This window comes from Danio aesculapii, chromosome 4, assembly GCF_903798145.1.
Source record: "Danio aesculapii chromosome 4, fDanAes4.1, whole genome shotgun sequence".
In the NCBI taxonomy this organism is placed as follows: domain Eukaryota; kingdom Metazoa; phylum Chordata; class Actinopteri; order Cypriniformes; family Danionidae; genus Danio; species Danio aesculapii.
The window spans coordinates 12,579,628-12,598,281 of record NC_079438.1 but is presented as its reverse complement, the minus strand read 5'-3'; the positions used below and the strand labels follow the sequence as shown (position 1 = coordinate 12,598,281).

Genomic DNA, 18,654 nt, shown 5'->3' with positions numbered 1-18,654 from the left:
GAAATGCTGTAGTTGGTGTAGGTGGAGCAGGTTAATCACATTAAAAGTTATGCATTGTGTAGATATGAAAGTGAACTCTTGTCAATGAATTACCCTGTATAAACTGCCTATACAATAATTTTACTTGTGATCTAATTATTTTCTTATTATAAATATATAGATGCATGACAGATTTAATAGTGCACTCCAGAAAGGTAAGACCAAAGCTTGAAATCGCATCATGTGAGTGCATGACAACAATTGAAGATTAAAACATGAGCTATATGGAGCAATCGCTCGCTTTTAGCAAACTCTAATCATATTGTTTTATCCCACCTTATCCCACATTGAATCGACTGCATTGATTCCTTTGTCTATTAGGCTAGTTTCAATTGGATTTCAGAATGTCACTATGCAGAGTGAGTGCATTTTCCCTCCTTCTCCTGGTAAGGAGATAAAGCTATATAATAGAATTAGTTATATTTCAGATAATATAAATCAATTATTTGCAACAAAATACCAATTTCATAATGCTTTTAGTGTAAAAGACTTCAATTTTAAGCAAAACAGATGCAGGAGGACTGGATCAGATATATGGCACTTTACTCACACCTGATTGCCTCTGCAGCTTGTACACAACATTTCACAGCACCTGGAATGAACACAAATGAGTTTGCAGTTACAGTGTTTCTCATCCATTTGTGATTAATGTACAAACAATTATCTACTAAGGCCAAAAGTAGCAAAAAAGTTTGTGACAGTATGTTATCGCTTTACTGTGTTAAAAGGAAAAGGTTTTGTCACAGGGTATCTTATATATGCTTTTGTGTATGTCTATGCATATTTGTATGCACAAACACAAGTAATAATTAGAGGGAAAAACATCTTTGTTACATACAAGGTGAATAAGAGGCATAGAGAGAGCTGAGCTGCTCACACATGTTCTATTCAACTAAAAATCGAAGGAAAGAAAACTAAATTGGCACAGAAACAAGTTACATTTTAATCGTTAAAATCTATAGACACTTTTAGAAAGAAATAATTGACCTGTTAAGAGTGTGTTGACAGTCTTACAGAAACCAGTAATGTGCTGCATGTGCTTTAAGAGAAATAAAGCACTCTAAACTCACATAAAGAACAAGTTCAGTGATAAATAAATGACTAAAACATTGCTAATAGTTAGCTCATGTCAATGTATTGACTGAGCTTAACAAATAAAACCTCACTGTGAAGTTAAGAAATAGTTTCTTTCAATGAATGATAATATATCACTGTATCATAGGATAAGACTTACATAACGCTTATATAAGTGAAATTATGAATGTGAAATTTCAAATCAAAGTACCTAAACATAAGTGTATCAACATTAACTACAAAATGCAGCAGATAAAATAAAAAAAAAAAAGCTTCCATCAATAGTCCTATAAAACAACAGCAACAAATCATATGATGATGGCTAAAGTCAACTTATTTTCCCAATACATCATTATTTCTCTGTAAAACTGGTTTGTAAAGCTGCTGAACTTCCCATCCCCCACATTATGTGTCTTGAGTCTTCACTGCTCTCCACTGCTCATTTGCATCTTTATACCAGCATTAATGGGGGCCAATTGAGTCTTATCCAATCACATTCCAGATCCAGTAGCTTAGCAGGGTTGTGTTTATATATTCTGGGTTCCTAACAGAATCTTCATTGGCTTATTTAGCTATAAGAGAACAACTTTGGAGGACAAACTACGATTGTAAATTCCTACATTGGGATTATTACCCACAACAACATACAAAGAAAAACCCACTGAAGACATTTCTCATCCCACTTCATTGAAGACTGAAAAGGTAAGTTGCACATTCTGAATTTACCCTCAAATAATATCTGAATGCTAACATTATAATGTATCAAATCTAAACATGTGTGGATGCATTGTTCAATGTTGTATTAAGTTCTTCAGTCATTTTAAAAAGCCTCTTTACAACTATTTAGTTTTTTGTTTGTTTGTTTATTTAATTATAAATATTGTTTTTATCCTGGCAAATGGACTGTAGCCAAAATAAGTTTCAACCTATTACATATATAGGTTGGATCCTGGCAGGCAATTTTCGAGAATTTGATGTTTCCCCATTCAAACATACAAAGAGGTGGTAACATCAGTGAATGCAAGTGAATGATTTTAAAACTATGAATAAAGAAATGCAATCGTTTAAAGAAAAGGCAACCTCTTACCATCCTACCAGAAGGCAAAGATCTAGTGGGGGTAAATGGGTTTTTTAAATTAAAATAAAAAGTGATGGTCTTACAAATACAAAACAGAAAGCAGATAAAGTAGAAAGTAGAAAACGAGGGAGAAATGTATCAATAAGTCATGACTAAGAGTAAGTGGGGGGAAAAGCTAAAAAAAAAGACTTTTATTTTAGCGTGGTGGTGTGACGTCATAAGGCTGCGCCACTCTCACACTGTGATTCAACTACAGAAAGGTTTGTTTTAAAGCTTTTACACAGATGTAAACCGACTAATTAAAATTTCAGGTTGTCATTTAATGATTAATGTACCTCCTGTTGACAATATTATTTTAACCCTTTATACAACGAAGTACTATTTTACTCACAGTGAGGTCTATTGTTTGAATAAGATAGGATAAACTTTATTTGTCCCCGACAAATAAACTTGCTGTAAGCAGAGAATAAAATCGATAAAACTAACAAAACAATTAAGAACATACCTGAATAAAGTTTGAATAAAGTAACAGAAATGTGTGTAATAAGTGTTTTAATGAAGGTTTAATTTAGAGCATAATGTCTTTTCCACTCTAAGTATTCATCACTATATATAAGAAATGGAGTTCTAGTTTTAATCAGCTCATTTGTGGCTATTGTTTCTTGCTCAGACTTACCTGATTTCTTTTTGTTAATTACTCTCAATAGAAACTGTTGAAGAGAAGTTATTTTGTTTTTGTTCATTGTTTTATTTATTTTTTCAACAGGATAAAGTGTCTTGTTTAAAATAAACAAACGCAGAGAAAAACTCTGCTGAACTGCTGAAGCGACTGATCTCCACACTGTTATAAAGATGGCGTTTATTAAAGAGGAGAGTGAAGATGTGAAGATTGAAGAAACATTCACAGTCAAACAGGAAGATCTGCAGGAACAAACAGGTTGATTTTCATTCTCAAAGACCAACTCAGTCATTTGATCCTCATTCAGATATATTATAATAATAAGAATGTGATGAGTGTGAGTGTGCTGCCTAGTTCTCCTAAACACACATAAGCACTCATTGAAAGACAGGAATGAGTTTCTTTCCTGTTACTTGTTCTTGGGTCTTTTGTCTTTCATTTTATGTATTATTATTCTCTCATCTTCTCTACCTTCTTATTATTAATGCTTCTTGTTCTCCTACTGTTTTTGTAAAGTGTCCTTAAATACTGGCGCTATATAAAATAAATAAAAACAATAAATTAAAAAAGTTTAACTGAGCTGACGATATTTGACCTACAGTATTCTCACAGAAGATATCTGCTATTATGGTGTTGGCTTAGTACTTTCCATTTGCATATGTCACGTTGATCACAATTCCCTTTTTGTCATCACCTCTCAATAGGATTAAACTTGTTTCTAGTAGTTGTTACTAGTTCTCACAGATAGTATCTAGAATTACATCATTATTATAACTTATTACCAGGGCTATTGTGTTTAAACAGGGTTTCTGTGGGGTCTTAAAATGTCTTAAATTCCAAAATCAAAATTTTAGGCTTTAAAAAGGCTTAAATTTACTGAAATATTGTGTTGTAGGTCTTAAATCTTTTTTAAACAAGTCTTCATTTTCCTTTGTTCATGTTTTGCTACCCAATCTGGCCAAAACCCATACAATCACCAACAACCCATCTTAATAAAACCTTAAACTTTTAATTCAAAAGGGTCAAACTCTATTTATCATTATGGTTTAATTATTTTCCTTACAATAACATTTGTTTAAACGTGCTCCATGTATTTACTGCTGAGGACATCAACCTTGACAGATTGTTGTGCATAGGTTTAGTTTATTATAGTTTTTAAAACGTTTAAAACATTTTACAGTGTAGAAATAAAAATAAATCATAGCAAGAAACATCCTAATACATAGTTACTATATTGGAACTGAATTGACAGTAACAATTTACAGTTTTACAACTTTTTAGCCAAACATTCTACTTGCTATAACTGCAAAGATCACATGACACTGAAATCAGGATTAAAATATTTTTAAATTGTCCAGTGTGTGATTTAATGAAATATTCAGTTTTCCTTTTGTAATTGTGGTAATCGTATTGACAGTTTACAGTTTAAACATTTGAAATTTAAAATATTGCTTAATTATTATTGTTATTTTTTTTTTTATATTTTTGATTGTGCAATGATACATGATGGGAAAATAACTCACTAATTCGGACATCAATAATTTTTGGTAATTTAATCTTTGAATAAATAAATAAATATTCAAAGTAAATAAATAATTAAAATAAATAATCAAAAATGTAACTATGTAACAATTTTTTTAAAGCTGAAAAAAGGATGGCTTTGGTCACTAAATGTACCTGCAACTATAGAATCACCCATATAGTTCATGGAGAGCAACATGTTTTTGTGGAGTTTACTTGCAAAACTTGGCAAACATCACTGAAGCAAGCAAACACTGAGATAAATATAGTCTGCAATACAAATAATAGTTGTAAAATCAAAGTTAGTTTGCTTTTATTAAAATGACAGAGAACATTTAAAAAGATAAATACATTACTTTTAAAATGCTATAAGTTGTTTTACTACATTGTTGTCTCTCTCTCTCTCTCTCTCTCTCTCTATATATATATATATATAAATTGAACTAATGCATTAAACTGTTAATGCAGCCAAGGGTAAGGACATTTAAATAAGATAAGTTTAATGTGAGGTAAACTTCATCATTTACTGTTAACCTTAAAGTATTTTAGTATCAACTTAGCTAGGTATTTAAAGCCATCGAAACAGTACATAACGTTGCACAGCATACGTTAGGTCCAAAAAAGATTAATAAATTTACCCCGCACAAACTTAGGCCCCGTTTACACTGTCAGGTCTTGATACAGAATTCTGATTTGTTGCCTATGTCAGATTTTTTTGTCTGTCCGTTTACACGTTCTTTTAATTGTGACCCATATCCAATTCATGTCTTTACACTTGCCGTACAATTTACGATGGATGCATAAACGCGGGTTCTAGCATCTGTGCCACACTAGCCACGATGGAAGAAACCGTCTTGTTTATAGCTCTGCGAAATATGCGAAGCATAGTATAAGTAGTGAATGGTTGAGTCTAGATTTACCTCCACTCAGTTTACGTAATGGCATGGCCCTGATGTGTGTGTGTAGTTGAAGATGTAGCCTTTGCCTGTGTGCGCACTGGTGTTGTTGGAGAGAATAAAGTTGTTCTATGTGTAGCCCGCAGTGAGTGTATTAATAGCGATAAAAAGCTAAAGTTACAACACGAAGTTCGCCCAACTTTAAAATGATTTTGAGGCGGAGGAGGTGGGAAAGGGCCGTCATCGCAGCTTTCGATTATGGTTAATATGCTGTATGATGTCCTCCGCCATTCAGAGGAATGTGTGGGTACGAGAGAGATCTCAGGTCTGGTGGGAGCAAATTGTGCCGACTGACCACTTTCCTCCATGTTTCCTCTGTTGTTGTTGTTGTTGTTGTTTACTGCGTCGGAATCTCCACACACGCTCTTCCTTCTACACCATTAAACCGCAGGGAAGCACCACATTGTCACAAGTTTAATGATGATCAGAACAGAACGCCTCAATAAATCCGATCTGCCTGTGTACATGACGGTCGTATTGTCACATATCCGTTTTATATCTGATTTATTTCCACATATGAAGGAGACCTGAAACTGATCGCTGAATATCCGAATGCATGCGTTTTTTTTTTTTTCTGTTTATACGATCATAGAACAGATCCGATCTGTCACATATGAGCAAAAAATCGGAATTGGGTCTCATTTAACTGGCAGTGTAAACGGAGCCTTAAACGTAACTTTAACGGTACACAAGCAAGAAGTGCTAAAAGTTAACTGATTTTGTATGTCTGTTTGACAATTTGACATTTGACTCTGTGCGAGTGGGCGTAACCGCCATAACTTGATTTTCAAGACAGCCTCGCCGCAGCCAATCACCAGCGTTTGATCCGGGCACGTTAAGGATGCAGGTTTTCTAGCTCACTGACGTTGACAAGAGTATACCCTTGGGTATCGAAATTTGGTACAGAACGAAAATTATTTTTTCGATACTCGATAGTATCGAGACGATTCGGTCGGTGCTTAAAAAGTATTGAACGCGATACCCAGCCCTACCTTTAGAACGTTATAACATCACTAAAAGCAGCATCGAAGCAGTCTCCTTTCAGTCAATCCACCTTATCACGGATATTGTCAGCCTGATCTAGTGTATTAATCAACTATTGTGGGTTCTGGAACTATTGTTATTTTACATTTAATGTGCCTCAAAATTTCAGTGTGTAGCCAATGTTTCCAGTGTCTTTTCAATTTTTAGCTTTTGAAGAGAGTTTTTAAGACTTAATGAAAACTAATGTTTTATTTCTTTATTTCAGACTTAATTGAAGAGAATGAGCGGAGTAAAGAGGAGGAACATCATGACAAAATTGATGAAAAAAGTAAATTACAGACTGATGGTATTTTGAAAAGGAGAGACAAGAATCGTTTCACCTGCACTCAGTGTGGAAAGAGTTTTGGAAGAAAAGAAACTCTTAAAATTCACATGAGGATCCACACTGGAGAGAAACCATTCACATGCACTCAGTGTGGGAAGAGTTTCAGCACATCATCATCCCTTAATAGTCACATGAGGATCCACACTGGAGAGAAACCATTCACATGCACTCAGTGTGGGAAGAGTTTCAGCAAATCATCATCCCTTAATCTACACAAGATGATTCACACTGGAGAGAAACCATTCACATGCACTCTGTGTGGGAAGAGTTTCAGCCAATCATCATACCTTAATCTACACATGATGAGCCACACTGGAGAGAAACCATTCACATGCACTCAGTGTGGGAAGCGTTTCAGCACATCGTCATCCCTTAATCTACACATGAGGATCCACACTGGAGAGAAACCATTCACATGCACTCAGTGTGGGAAGAGTTTCAGCCAATCATCACACCTTAAAAAACACATGAGAATCCACACTGGAGAGAAACCATTCACATGCATCCAGTGTGGTAAGAGTTTTAACTGCTCATCATCCCTTAATCAACACATGAGGATCCACACTGGAGAGAAACCATTCAAATGCACTCAGTGTGGGAAGAGTTTTAACAACTCATCATCCCTTAATCAACACATGAGGATCCACACTGGAGAGAAACCATTCACATGCACTCAGTGTGGGAAGAGTTTTAAGTACTCATCAAACTTTAATCAACACATGAGGATCCACACTGGAGAGAAACCATTTAAATGCACTCAGTGTGGGAGAAGTTTTAGCAAATCATCATCCCTTAATCTTCACATGATGAGCCACACTGGAGAGAAATCATTCACCTGCTCCTAAGCCGTGGTCACACTGGACTTTTCTCCCCATAGACTTCCATTCATATGCACGTGAATGCGTCAGACCGGAAACGCAAGTTCTTGCATCAAGTTTCGCAGTTCACTACCTTGCAAAGTTCAAGCTTGGTGAACTCTGACCTGCGAAATCGCATCACTTGACTGTGTCAGACCAATCGAAGATCAAAACATGACCTCGCTGGACCAAAATGTAAAATATGGACCAATCGCTCACTTTTTTTTAAATGTCTAATCATCTTGTTTAATCCTGCCCCTTTTCGCAGAGCTGTACAACAGAATTTTGTATGCTCAAACTCTAGTGTGACCGCAGATTCAGTGTGAGATGAGTTTCAGCAACTCCTCAGACCTTAAACACATGAAGATCCACACTGCTGTGAAAGAGTATATGTGCTTGAGTGTGAAAAGATTTTTATTACAGCTCCAAAATTGAAACTGCACCAGACAATTCACACTGGAGATACCGTACAATTGTTCACACTGTTACAAGAGGTTTATTCAGTGAAAACATATGAAAACACAGAAGAGGATTCCCACTGGAGAGAAACCATACAGATCTGATCAGTGTCTACAGAGTTTCGCTCCTTCGGCGCAGCTTAAGAAATACATGGACAAAAAGTTGCACACATAACATAAATGCAGCAAAACATTTTCTCATGTTCACAGGATGTTTCATGTCTGAATAATGTTTGAAAAGGCTGAGTGATGGTATACTGTTTTCCAACACTCCTACATTGCAGTAGGTGGGGTTGTAAATGTGTTGCGTTCCTCGTGTTTACCGTAAACACGATGGCGGCTGAGAGAAGAACAGTTTCATAAACATCTGGCAAACAGCAGCTTAAAATCTCTTTGAAATTTATTGTACAGGTGCGGATACATTTGTACCAATATTAATACACTGTGATGATCCCAAGACTCCACATTGGAGTATGTGGTAAATCCTGATTGGATGCCTGCATTACTCCTCAATAGGTTTATAAAAGTTGTTGTGTTAGCTACCCCAGGACGCTGTGGCTACTCAGGAGTCCTCATTTCAAGACCTGCCATCTCATTGACTCTTTAACCTTATGGTATAGTTTTGCATTACTTTTATCATGTAGTTAAAGTGTTGTGATCATATCCTAATTTTTTATCTTAATTATTATCCCTAGACATTTGCTAGTTGTTTTGATTGATTGTTCTATGAGTTACATTTTATAATAAATAATTTGCATTCAGGCTATTTTGTTGGCTCATCTCTCTTTTATGTTGCGACTCAAACAAGCGGGTTATAACACTTTGCAAAATGTGTCCGGTTGTATCCGAGATCTTGTCCTTTCAGTCATGACCATAGGTACGAGTAGGAACCTAGATTGAGCGGTAAATTGAGAACATTGCCTTTCGCCTCAGCTCCTTCACCACAACAGACAATCACATCAACTGCATTACTGCTGCCGCTGCACTGATCCATCTTTTAATCTCACATTCTATTACTCGTGAAAAAAACGCAGATACTTGAACTCAATTTGGGGTAAGGACTCTCCTTCAAACTGGAGATGGCCACTTTTTTCCAGTCAAGCACCATGGTTTCTGACTTAGAGGTGCTGTTTCTCTCCCTGCCATGTCACACTCAGCAGCAAACCGTCCCACTGCAGGCTGAAGGTCCATGTCTATGAAGCCAAAAGAACAATGTTATCTGCAAATGGCAGAGACAGTCCTAGCCTGCACCTAAAATTCTGTCAGTAAAATTCAGAGAGATCAGCTGCAAAAATAACACATTTACAAAATAAAATGAATAAATAGATGGATGGATAGACATTGTGGTGGTGGGGAGGGGGGAGTAGGATGGCTTGTTCAACTATAAATCAAGATGGAGCTGTCTCAAGAGTGATGGAGCAGTGCGCGAGATTGAATGCATTAAAATGAAATAAATGCTCAGGAAGCCCCAACCCTTTTTTTTAATCATCTGGCTGATGCAAGGTACTCCTATGCAACCTAGGGTGCTTATTGTTCAAGAGAAATTAAATGACAAAGTTATCAAACTGTTTTAAATATTGTAAAGAAATATTTACAGGGATATACTGAAGTAGAGAAGTAACTTAAGGAAGGCAATTCAGTTTGAGTATGATAGTTTGTTATTTTGAGTACCTCAGAGCAGTGGTTCTCTATTCTGGTGCTTGTGCAAAATGAGTTGACAACCATCCCGAATTAATTTTAGCTCTTCTTACTAATCTTTGAATCACACTTGAGAAACCACAAAAGCAGAGATTTGGCTTACCTTTAACTGCTTCAGATCAATTTGCACCAGATCAGCAAGAGACAACATTTGTATGAGTTTCCTTCGCTGACTGGCCTCGACGAAACACAGCGTTCCTGATTGGTTGGTGACTCGGCTTCATTGACGTCCTTGGGATTCACTCGCTTGTGAGTGGAAGTTGTCCTAGGTTACCGGGGTGACAGACTCTGCTGAGAGTCGGTTTGCAGATTTTTTTTGCGGTTTCATCGATTTCTAAACTTTAAGAGGTTGCATGGAAAATTCTTTGCGACCCGATTGCGTGCAGTGTCCGAGAGCAAGGCGAGAGGGGGCAGAGAGCAGCAGTGACCATGAGCAAGCTAATGCGAAAAGCAAAGTTTTACTGTTGCGTAAGGTTTTTAAGTGATCTGGTTTGGCCCATCCCAATGGCGCTGTCTTCCAATGAGCAGTTGCCATGGATGGGAGGCCCACGCCCCGTACCATTATGCTCAGTGTAAGTCATTAACAGACTGCTTGGTAATTTCATGTGGTAAAATATCTTGTACGTTTGTTACAATCTTACATCAAATGTTTCAAGACAACTAATGTTTCTGATACTAGTTCTTCATTTACACCAATGTATTGCAAATAAATTGCAATATATTGCTCTCATCTACAATTATTAGTTAGCCAATCAGATTAATCCAAACTCACCATAAGAAGCTTAGCAAAAAGTCACTCCCTTATCTTCGTTTTCCGAAGAAAGCTCTTGACAGGACTGCTCCAGCTTCTTCACAAGCTTCTAAAATTCAACATCTCTCTACAACCCATCAACAATTCCATTACCGTCATCTGACTACGAAAAAACCAACAACAACAGCAGCAGCAATACAACAACAGCGGAAATAACAAAACAGCAGCATCAAAACTACTCTCACATCATCAACAGCAACATGGACAGGAATGAAATCTCAGCTCTCCCAGAAACACCAGCCCCGGCTCAACAACACCATGCTCAGCCTGGAAGCCGACTCAATACCGAGGCTCCAATAAGAGGCCGAAGGCCTATCCGCTCTACTTCAGCAAGGACCCAACGCCGCATGCAATCTCCATCTCCTGTCACTCCAAATCGCCACCCACCTTCTCCAGCTTCTTCATATGCCTCCGCAAGATCATCATTCCTCACTTCCTCACTTGGGCTCCAGCTCCACATTTCAGTGAAAACTCCAGCCCTACTCTTCCAGCCATCCCTTCCACCCTTAACCCTCCTCAATTCTCTCTCCCTTCCTACCTCCCTCACTCTTCAGCCCAGCTTATTTCTGCCCAGTTCTTCCTCTCCTTACTCATTTTCCCTCTTCCAGTATCCCCACCTTTTTCTCCTCTACATCCGTTCACCAAGCACGCCACCTCCATTACTAACCCTCCCCAACATTCTACTCTTCCTACTCACATTTCTTTCGCACTGCCCCCTTCACCCTAACCACAGCCACGCCCCTTCCCATTCCGCATTGTGATGGCCAGTGTGGTGGCCACACATTAAGAGTGAGGCATGCACGCACACACACACAGCGCATTATACACATTCATTTAAGATTGTTTATTGGTTAAGTTAAATTGAGTTACTGTTTATACATTTCGTTTCTTTCATATTTGGTTTAGATAAGACACATACACGTTTCTGTTTCTCGATATTTTTCTTTATTGTTCACAGTACATTCATTACTATTTTGGGTGCACACAAAGTTAGTTATCTCTACTGTGTGTTTTGTTAATTTAGTTTTCTTTGAGTTTAAGTTACCGTGCTGCAGTGCCGATGAGGAATGGAGTTTCCGGGTGTGGTCTGACATACTAAAGGGCCGTCATGCCGCCAATTGCCATCTTTTGGTTCCGCCTGCCGATACCATTGGCTTAATGGCTTGGAGGGAGAGCTGATGTTTAGTTTAAGTTTATTAATGATTTGCAATATTTGTTTCTTCAGATTTATGTTTAGTTTTGCTTTTTATTTAGAATTTTTTTACTATTGTTTATATTTGTAATTAGATATTTGGCTTAGTTTTTTGTTGTAAATTGTCTGTTTTTGTCTCCCCCTTCTTGTTTATTGTGGACTAGTACCTCTTGTATAAATGGGCTCTGTCTTGTCATTTCGAGGAGTTCTGTTTTTGGTTTAGACATGGTTTGTTTGGTTTGAACTCAATTTTGTTTATTTCTTTAGTTTATTGATTTTTCAATTGTTTCATTTATTTCTTTTTTGAACTATTGTCAAACTTTTTTGACCTTTATTAAAAATAATTATTTTGAAAATCTTTTTGTATGCCCCTTACTACGTGCTGACTCAATCCCTCACACGCATAATGCTCCAGTACTGGAACCACCCCTGATCTCCAACGCCGTCAAGAACCTCATCCTATCAGGTGCTGACATCGACCTTTCTACACTCCTTTCACCAATAGCACCTCCCTCAGCAGAACGACAGGTGGATTGCGGCGAATTCATTGTTACACTTAAATCAACCGCTAGCTCCCAACCCCGCACACTTTCATTAGCTGAATTTCATGTAGCATTTGCACGTTATACAGAAACCATCTGTTCAGTCTTTCCCCATAGGAGGCCATCCCCTATAGGGGAACACATTGTTACATGTACCACGTACCATTTTCTGCAAAATGCGCTATTTGCGTTACTCAGTGGAATCAGTGTCTCTACTGGGGGGCCATGGATACTGATCTTCACAACAGAGTTTTCAAAGGATACCGTATTCTTTCTTGCGTGGTCTGCCATTCAAATCTGCACATGACCACTTCCTGTCCCTTCATAATTCCCTCCTCCGACAAAGAACTACAAACCCCAAGATCCACCAGCTATGTACCCCGCCCCTCTACCTCTGCTATCCCAGCACTATTTCCTCCTCCCTCTTCTCAAAACCCTCCCTCCTCTCTGTCTTGCAATAACTTTAATATAGCAAGATGCTTTCGCTACCCCTGCATAATTTCTCCATATGTGCAATTACTTTTTAAATGTCTGGGTAAAAAACAAAACTTTTCCCATATTTTCTTTTGAGTAAGCCTGGCAACACCTTAGCAACCAACTAGCAACGCCTTAGCAACAACCTAGCAACGCCTTAGGAACCACTTAGCAACCACCTAGAAACACTTTAGTAACCGCCTAGCAACAACTTAGCAAACACCTAGCAACACCTTAGCAACCAACTAGCATCACCTTAGCAACCACCTTAGCTACCACCTAGCAACGCCTTAGCAACCGCTTCGCAACACCTTACCAACAACCTAGCAACACCTTAGGAACCGCTTAGCAACCACCTAGAAACACCTTAGCAACACCTTAGCAACCGCCTAGCAACAACTTAGCAACCACCTAGCAACTGCCTAGCAACACCTTAGCAACCGCATAGCTACACCTTAGCAACCGCCTGGCAACACCTTAGCAACTTGCTTGAACTGACCCAATCTAATTCTGTTTTTATGAAATGAGCCTAGCAGGTTTGAGCTAACATAACTTTTGCTATGACATCAAACTCTCAGATGAGTTTTGAAGAGCTAAACGATCCAAAATCAAATCGTCAATATCCAAATCTAGCTAACTGAGTAATCCATGTATGAAGAACGGATCCCAGGACAAAATGAACAGTGGTCAGAATGGAAATATCGGACAGTTTTAAAACTTTTTTAAGCACTGTGGAAAAATAGGAACTAAATAATACTGGTCAAGCTGAAGGAATGGCAAGGGGTGAAGAAACAAGGTAGGAAAATGTGGAGAAGAACAAAGTGGAAAGAGGATTTTTAAGAAGAAGAACTTTAAAGGTAAAACCAAATGTGTTAATAGCAAAGAAAAAAGTCTGAACAAAGAACAGAGCTAAATATGTGAATAGGTATGAAGTGTTGAGGGGACTGGAAGAAGATGAAGAGAAATGATGATTTTTAAATATTTGAGTTATTTTTAAATGCCTTTAATCTTTGTCTCTTAACGGAAGGGGTTGTTGGTTAAGAGCGTTAAATAAAGATGTATAGGTTTTTAATTTCATTTTTATTTCTTTTAATGGTTTTAAATTGTGTATCTTTTAATGCAAGGGCACTGATAGGAAAAGATACATTTGAGAAAATAAGAGAAATGTAAAAACAAGAAAGTGATAGGTTTACAAGAAACAAACTGGATAGAACATGCAATGGACGATTTAAAAAAGATGTGGCAAAGGGTTATTATATATAATAATGGTGATGGTAAATCTGGAAGAGGTGTTGCTTTTTTAATAAGGAAAGATGTTTTTAACTTTAAAAGAATTAGGAATAATAATGGTGGCTTGAAAAGCCAGCATACTGTTATCTATCTTAAACTTATTATTATTCTTCTTCTTCTTCTGAGACTAATTTCTAAGTGTATCTCCTCCTAGGCCTTTCAAGCTACATACTTCAAACTTTCGTCAAACCTTCAAACTGGTCTGACTCGGGTTGCTATATCTTTTCTAACTGATCCGACCTTGGGTTTTCCGAAAAACGACCCAGAAAAATCCCAAAAGTCCCATTGACTTAACATTGGGTCAAACTTTGTGAGCTCATAACTCTGCATCAGACTGTCCTACAGACTTCTAACTGGACTCATTTAACTCAGTCTAGCCAGCAGCCAATAACTGATGACTTTTTAACTTACTAGCCACTCCCTAGCAACCACTTACAGCACCCTAGCAACTGTCCCATAGACTTCCATTGTAAAAGACTCCCATTTACTTAACATTGGATCAACCTTTGTGAGCTCATAACTCTGCATCAGACTGTCCTACAGACTAGAGTCTGGCCTCATTCAACTCAGTCTAGCCAGCAGCCAATCACTGATTACCTTTAAACTTACTAGCCACTCCCTAGCAACCAATTTCAGCACCCTAGCAACTGTCCCAGAGACTGTGACTAGCTATTCTAACACACGCTAACAGTTTTAACATCCTACTGACATGCTAATCTTGCTAGAAAGGTGCTAGCAACACGATAGTGACATGCTAGCCATGCTAGTAACATGCTAATTCATGCTAACAACATGCTAATTCATGCTAGAAACAAGCTGATTCATGCTAGAATCATGCTAGTAACATGCTAGTTACATGCTAATTAATGCTAGAACCATGCTAGTTACATGCTAATTCATGCTAGAATCATGCTAACAACATGCTAATTCATGCTAGAAACATGCTAGTAACATGCTAATTCATGATAGAAACATGCTAGTAACATGCTAATTCATGCTAAAATCATGCTAATAACATGCTAATTCATGCTAGAATCATGCTAGTAACATGCTAATTCATGCTAGAATCATGCTAGTAACATGCTAATTCATGCTAGAATCATGCTAGTAACATGCTAATTCATGCTAGAATCATGCTAGTAACATGCTAATTCATGCTAGAAACATGCTAGTAACATGCTAATTCATGCTAGAATCATGCTAGTAACATGCTAATTCATGCTAGAATCATGCTAGTAAAATGCTAATTCATGCTAGAAACATGCTAGTAACATGCTAATCCATGCTAGAATCATGCTAGTAACATGCTAATTCATGCTAGAATCATGCTAGTAAAATGCTAATTCATGCTAGAATAATGCTGGTAACATGCTAATTCATGCTAGAATCATGCTAGTAACATGCTAATTCATGCTAGAAACATGCTAGTAACATGCTAATTCATGCTAGAATCATGCTAGTAACATGCTAATTCATGCTAGAATCATGCTAATAACATGCTAATTCATGCTAGAAAAATGCTAGTAACATGCTAATTAATGCTAGAAACATGCTAGTAACATGCTAATTCATGCTAGAATCATGCTAGTAACATGCTAATTCATGCTAGAAACATGCTAGTAACATGCTAATTCATGCTAGAATCATGCTAGTAACATGCTAATTCATGCTAGAATCATGCTAGTAACATGCTAATTCATGCTAGAAACATGCTAGTAACATGCTAATTCATGCTAGAATCATGCTAGTTACATGCTAATCCATGCTAGAATCATGCTAGTAACATGCCAATTCATGCTAGAATCATGCTAGTAACATGCTAATTCATGCTAGAATCATGCTAATAGCATGCTAATTCATGCTAGAATCATGCTGGTAACATGCTAATTCATGCTAGAATCATGCTAGTAACATGCTAATTCATGCTAGAAACATGCTAGTAACATGCTAATTTATGCTAGAATCATGCTAGTAACATGCTAATTCATGCTAGAATCATGCTAATAACATGCTACTTCATGCTAGAAACATGCTAATTTATGCTAAAATCATGCTAATAACATGCTAAATCATGCTAGAAACATACTAGTAACATGCTAATTCATGCTAGAAACATGCTAGTAACATGCTAATTCATGCTAGAATCATGCTAGTAACATGCTAATTCATGCTAGAAACATGTTAGTAACATGCTAACTCATGCTAGAAACATGCTAGTAACATGCTAATTCATGCTAGAATCATGCTAATTCATGCTAGAAACATGCTAGTAACATGCTAATTCATGCTAGAATCATGCTAGTTACATGCTAATTTATGTTAGAATCATGCTAGTTACTTGCTAATTCATGCTAGTAACATGCTAATTCAGACTCGGCTTTTCAAGCCACCATAAAGTTTGTCCTCAAACTTTAATATCTAGTTATGGTTGGTATCGTTTGGTTTTTTTTTCGATACCGATGCTAAATCGATACTTTTAAAACGATACCGCTGCCAAAAACGGTGCCTGAACCTATACTTTTTAGCCACAAAACTAAGGTGGATGATTCTAAAAAAATCTATTTGACAAAATCTTTTAAAAAATTATTTTAATAGAACAAAATAATTTAAGTTTTATGTAAACATCAATTCATATTTTATATATTTGAATTACATTAATATATTTCCTTTGATCATTTGTTGGTTAGCATGAATTTAAGTTGTGTTTCATTCCTCCTGACCGCCAGAGACGCTGTTTACACAGTGGATAATCGCAGCGGCAGCTGGATAGACCAAGGAACAATATACCAACAAAGTCACATGGTGATGCGAATTGAGCTGAGGTATATAATCCACTACAGCTCTGCGCCTTGCCTCTTTTTGCTTCACGCCTTTGGATTTTGGTCGTTGAACTATTTTTGTCATCGAGTGCAGCTCTTTGGTAAGAGCAGAAAGTTTTTCTCGTCCTCCTGAGCTGTGACGATTTTTTGACGTCTTCGGACTACGGTTGGTCTTTGTGCAATTACTGATCTAGGATTGTTCAGTCTATTATATTGTGAACTGCGGGTAAGTTTTTCTTCATTATCTTACATTCGGCTGTAATATATAAGTGTCAATTGCCTCGCAGTACTATCCAGGGGTGAGACGCTGTATTTTTTGTAAGCATCTGAGTTATAAGCATATATCTCACGGTACTATCTGGAGATTGAACACAGTGACACTCACTTTTATGTCCGAGGTAATCATCTCATGGTACTATCCGGAGGTTTTTCACCAAACTGCGTTTAGTGTTTATGTGACAATTACCTCACGGTGCTATCCGGAGGCTACTTTTTCTACCGCAAGTGTGTGTTTTTTTTCTTCTTCTCTCTTTCATGGCTGTTATTGGGCATACGCTCCGCTCTGTCCAGCAGTCCTAACCATGGACGATTATCAATATATTTTTGCTAGTGTTCATTTTTCTTGTTTTCTGTTTCTCTCGGTGCATCCAGAGATCCAGATTTCGATCGACGGTTAGGGTGATTTTTCGCGCGTTATATCGTTAATGTTAGCCAGCAGTACTAGCCGTGGTATTTGGTTGGTCAGTTCGACGCCTTCTCATGGCTAATCAAGCTATTTCCACGGCTTTCCCGATGACTTGCAATCTCTGTCATAACGAGCTTCTCCCAGATGACATACACGATATCTTCCCATCCTGTCTCGGCGTTCAACATCTGAAAGACGCACTAACTGATCCGTGCCCGCATTGTAGTTTGCTGCCCCTGTCAGAGAGACAGATGCGTTTGGCTGCGCTGAGCCACAATCAGGATGCTGTTGCGTTACCAGCGGGTCTAGCGTTGCCTAAAGAGGGGAAAAAAACGTCGCGCTTTGGTAGCTTCTGGAGCTCCTCGTCTTAAGAAACCTAGCCTAAACAGTAGGCACACGGCTGGATACCTGTTACAAAATCTTCAACCAGCTGATCCAGTATCTGACATCTCTGCTGCTAGGCCCTTTGCTGAGAAAGCTCATTCTCATTCCTCTAGCGAGAAACCACCATTTGCCTCTTTAAGTGGCCACAGTCCCCTCTTCGACATTATGTCGACATGTGCTTCTGACTCTCATTTTCAGGAGCAATGTCAGGCTGACGTTCCTGGGCCTGATGACCAACTAGTAAGACATACTGGGACTGTTGTATCCGAGAATGGCTCTCATCATTCTTCTGACAATGCCCCACACAAAGATGATGATGCATTGGAAGTCCTTAGGATGGCAGTAGCCCGTCTTGGCCTTGATAATGGCCCTGCTCATCCTGTTCAATCTAATGTGTTTTTCCACAGTCCTCTATCTGTGGATACATTTGTTATGCCAGCATGCAAGGATATCATTGCAGAATTTTCAAATGCTCTTAAGGGGGCAGGCATGGCCAAAAGAAGATCCAAAACTGCTCGCACTCTGGCCTCTATGGCTCAGGCAAAGTCTATTGGTGTGAGGAATGTCCCTGAAGTTGAACAGACAGTTGCGGCGCTTTTAGTGTCACCAGATGAAGCAATGAGGAGAAATGTCCGATGCCCTAGCGGTCAGTGTGGCCTACAGATTCCCTTCTGAAGAAGGCTTACGAGTCAGCTTCCTACATTACCAGGGCTGAAAATACTGTCTGC

The 18,654-nt window shown here is 38.0% G+C and overlaps 1 protein-coding gene across 3 annotated transcripts in view; it reads left to right on the top strand.

Moving 5' to 3' along the window:
• LOC130222051 (gastrula zinc finger protein XlCGF57.1-like) overlaps nt 1–18,654 on the top strand; it is a 429,619-nt gene that overhangs the window by 161,259 nt on the left and 249,706 nt on the right. Inside the window, exons 1-3 of one of the 3 annotated variants that reach the window (XM_056454672.1) lie at nt 2,419–2,451; nt 2,958–3,128; nt 6,597–7,519. The exons of 1 other annotated variant lie outside the window; for it this stretch is intronic. In XM_056454672.1, coding sequence (XP_056310647.1) covers nt 3,044–3,128; nt 6,597–7,519 — 1,008 coding nt within the window. In that variant the 5' untranslated portion in view covers nt 2,419–2,451; nt 2,958–3,043. Of the gene's footprint in view, nt 1–2,418; nt 2,452–2,957; nt 3,129–6,596; nt 7,520–18,654 lie in introns of those variants that run through there. One more of the 3 variants, XM_056454675.1, reaches the window with a different exon arrangement.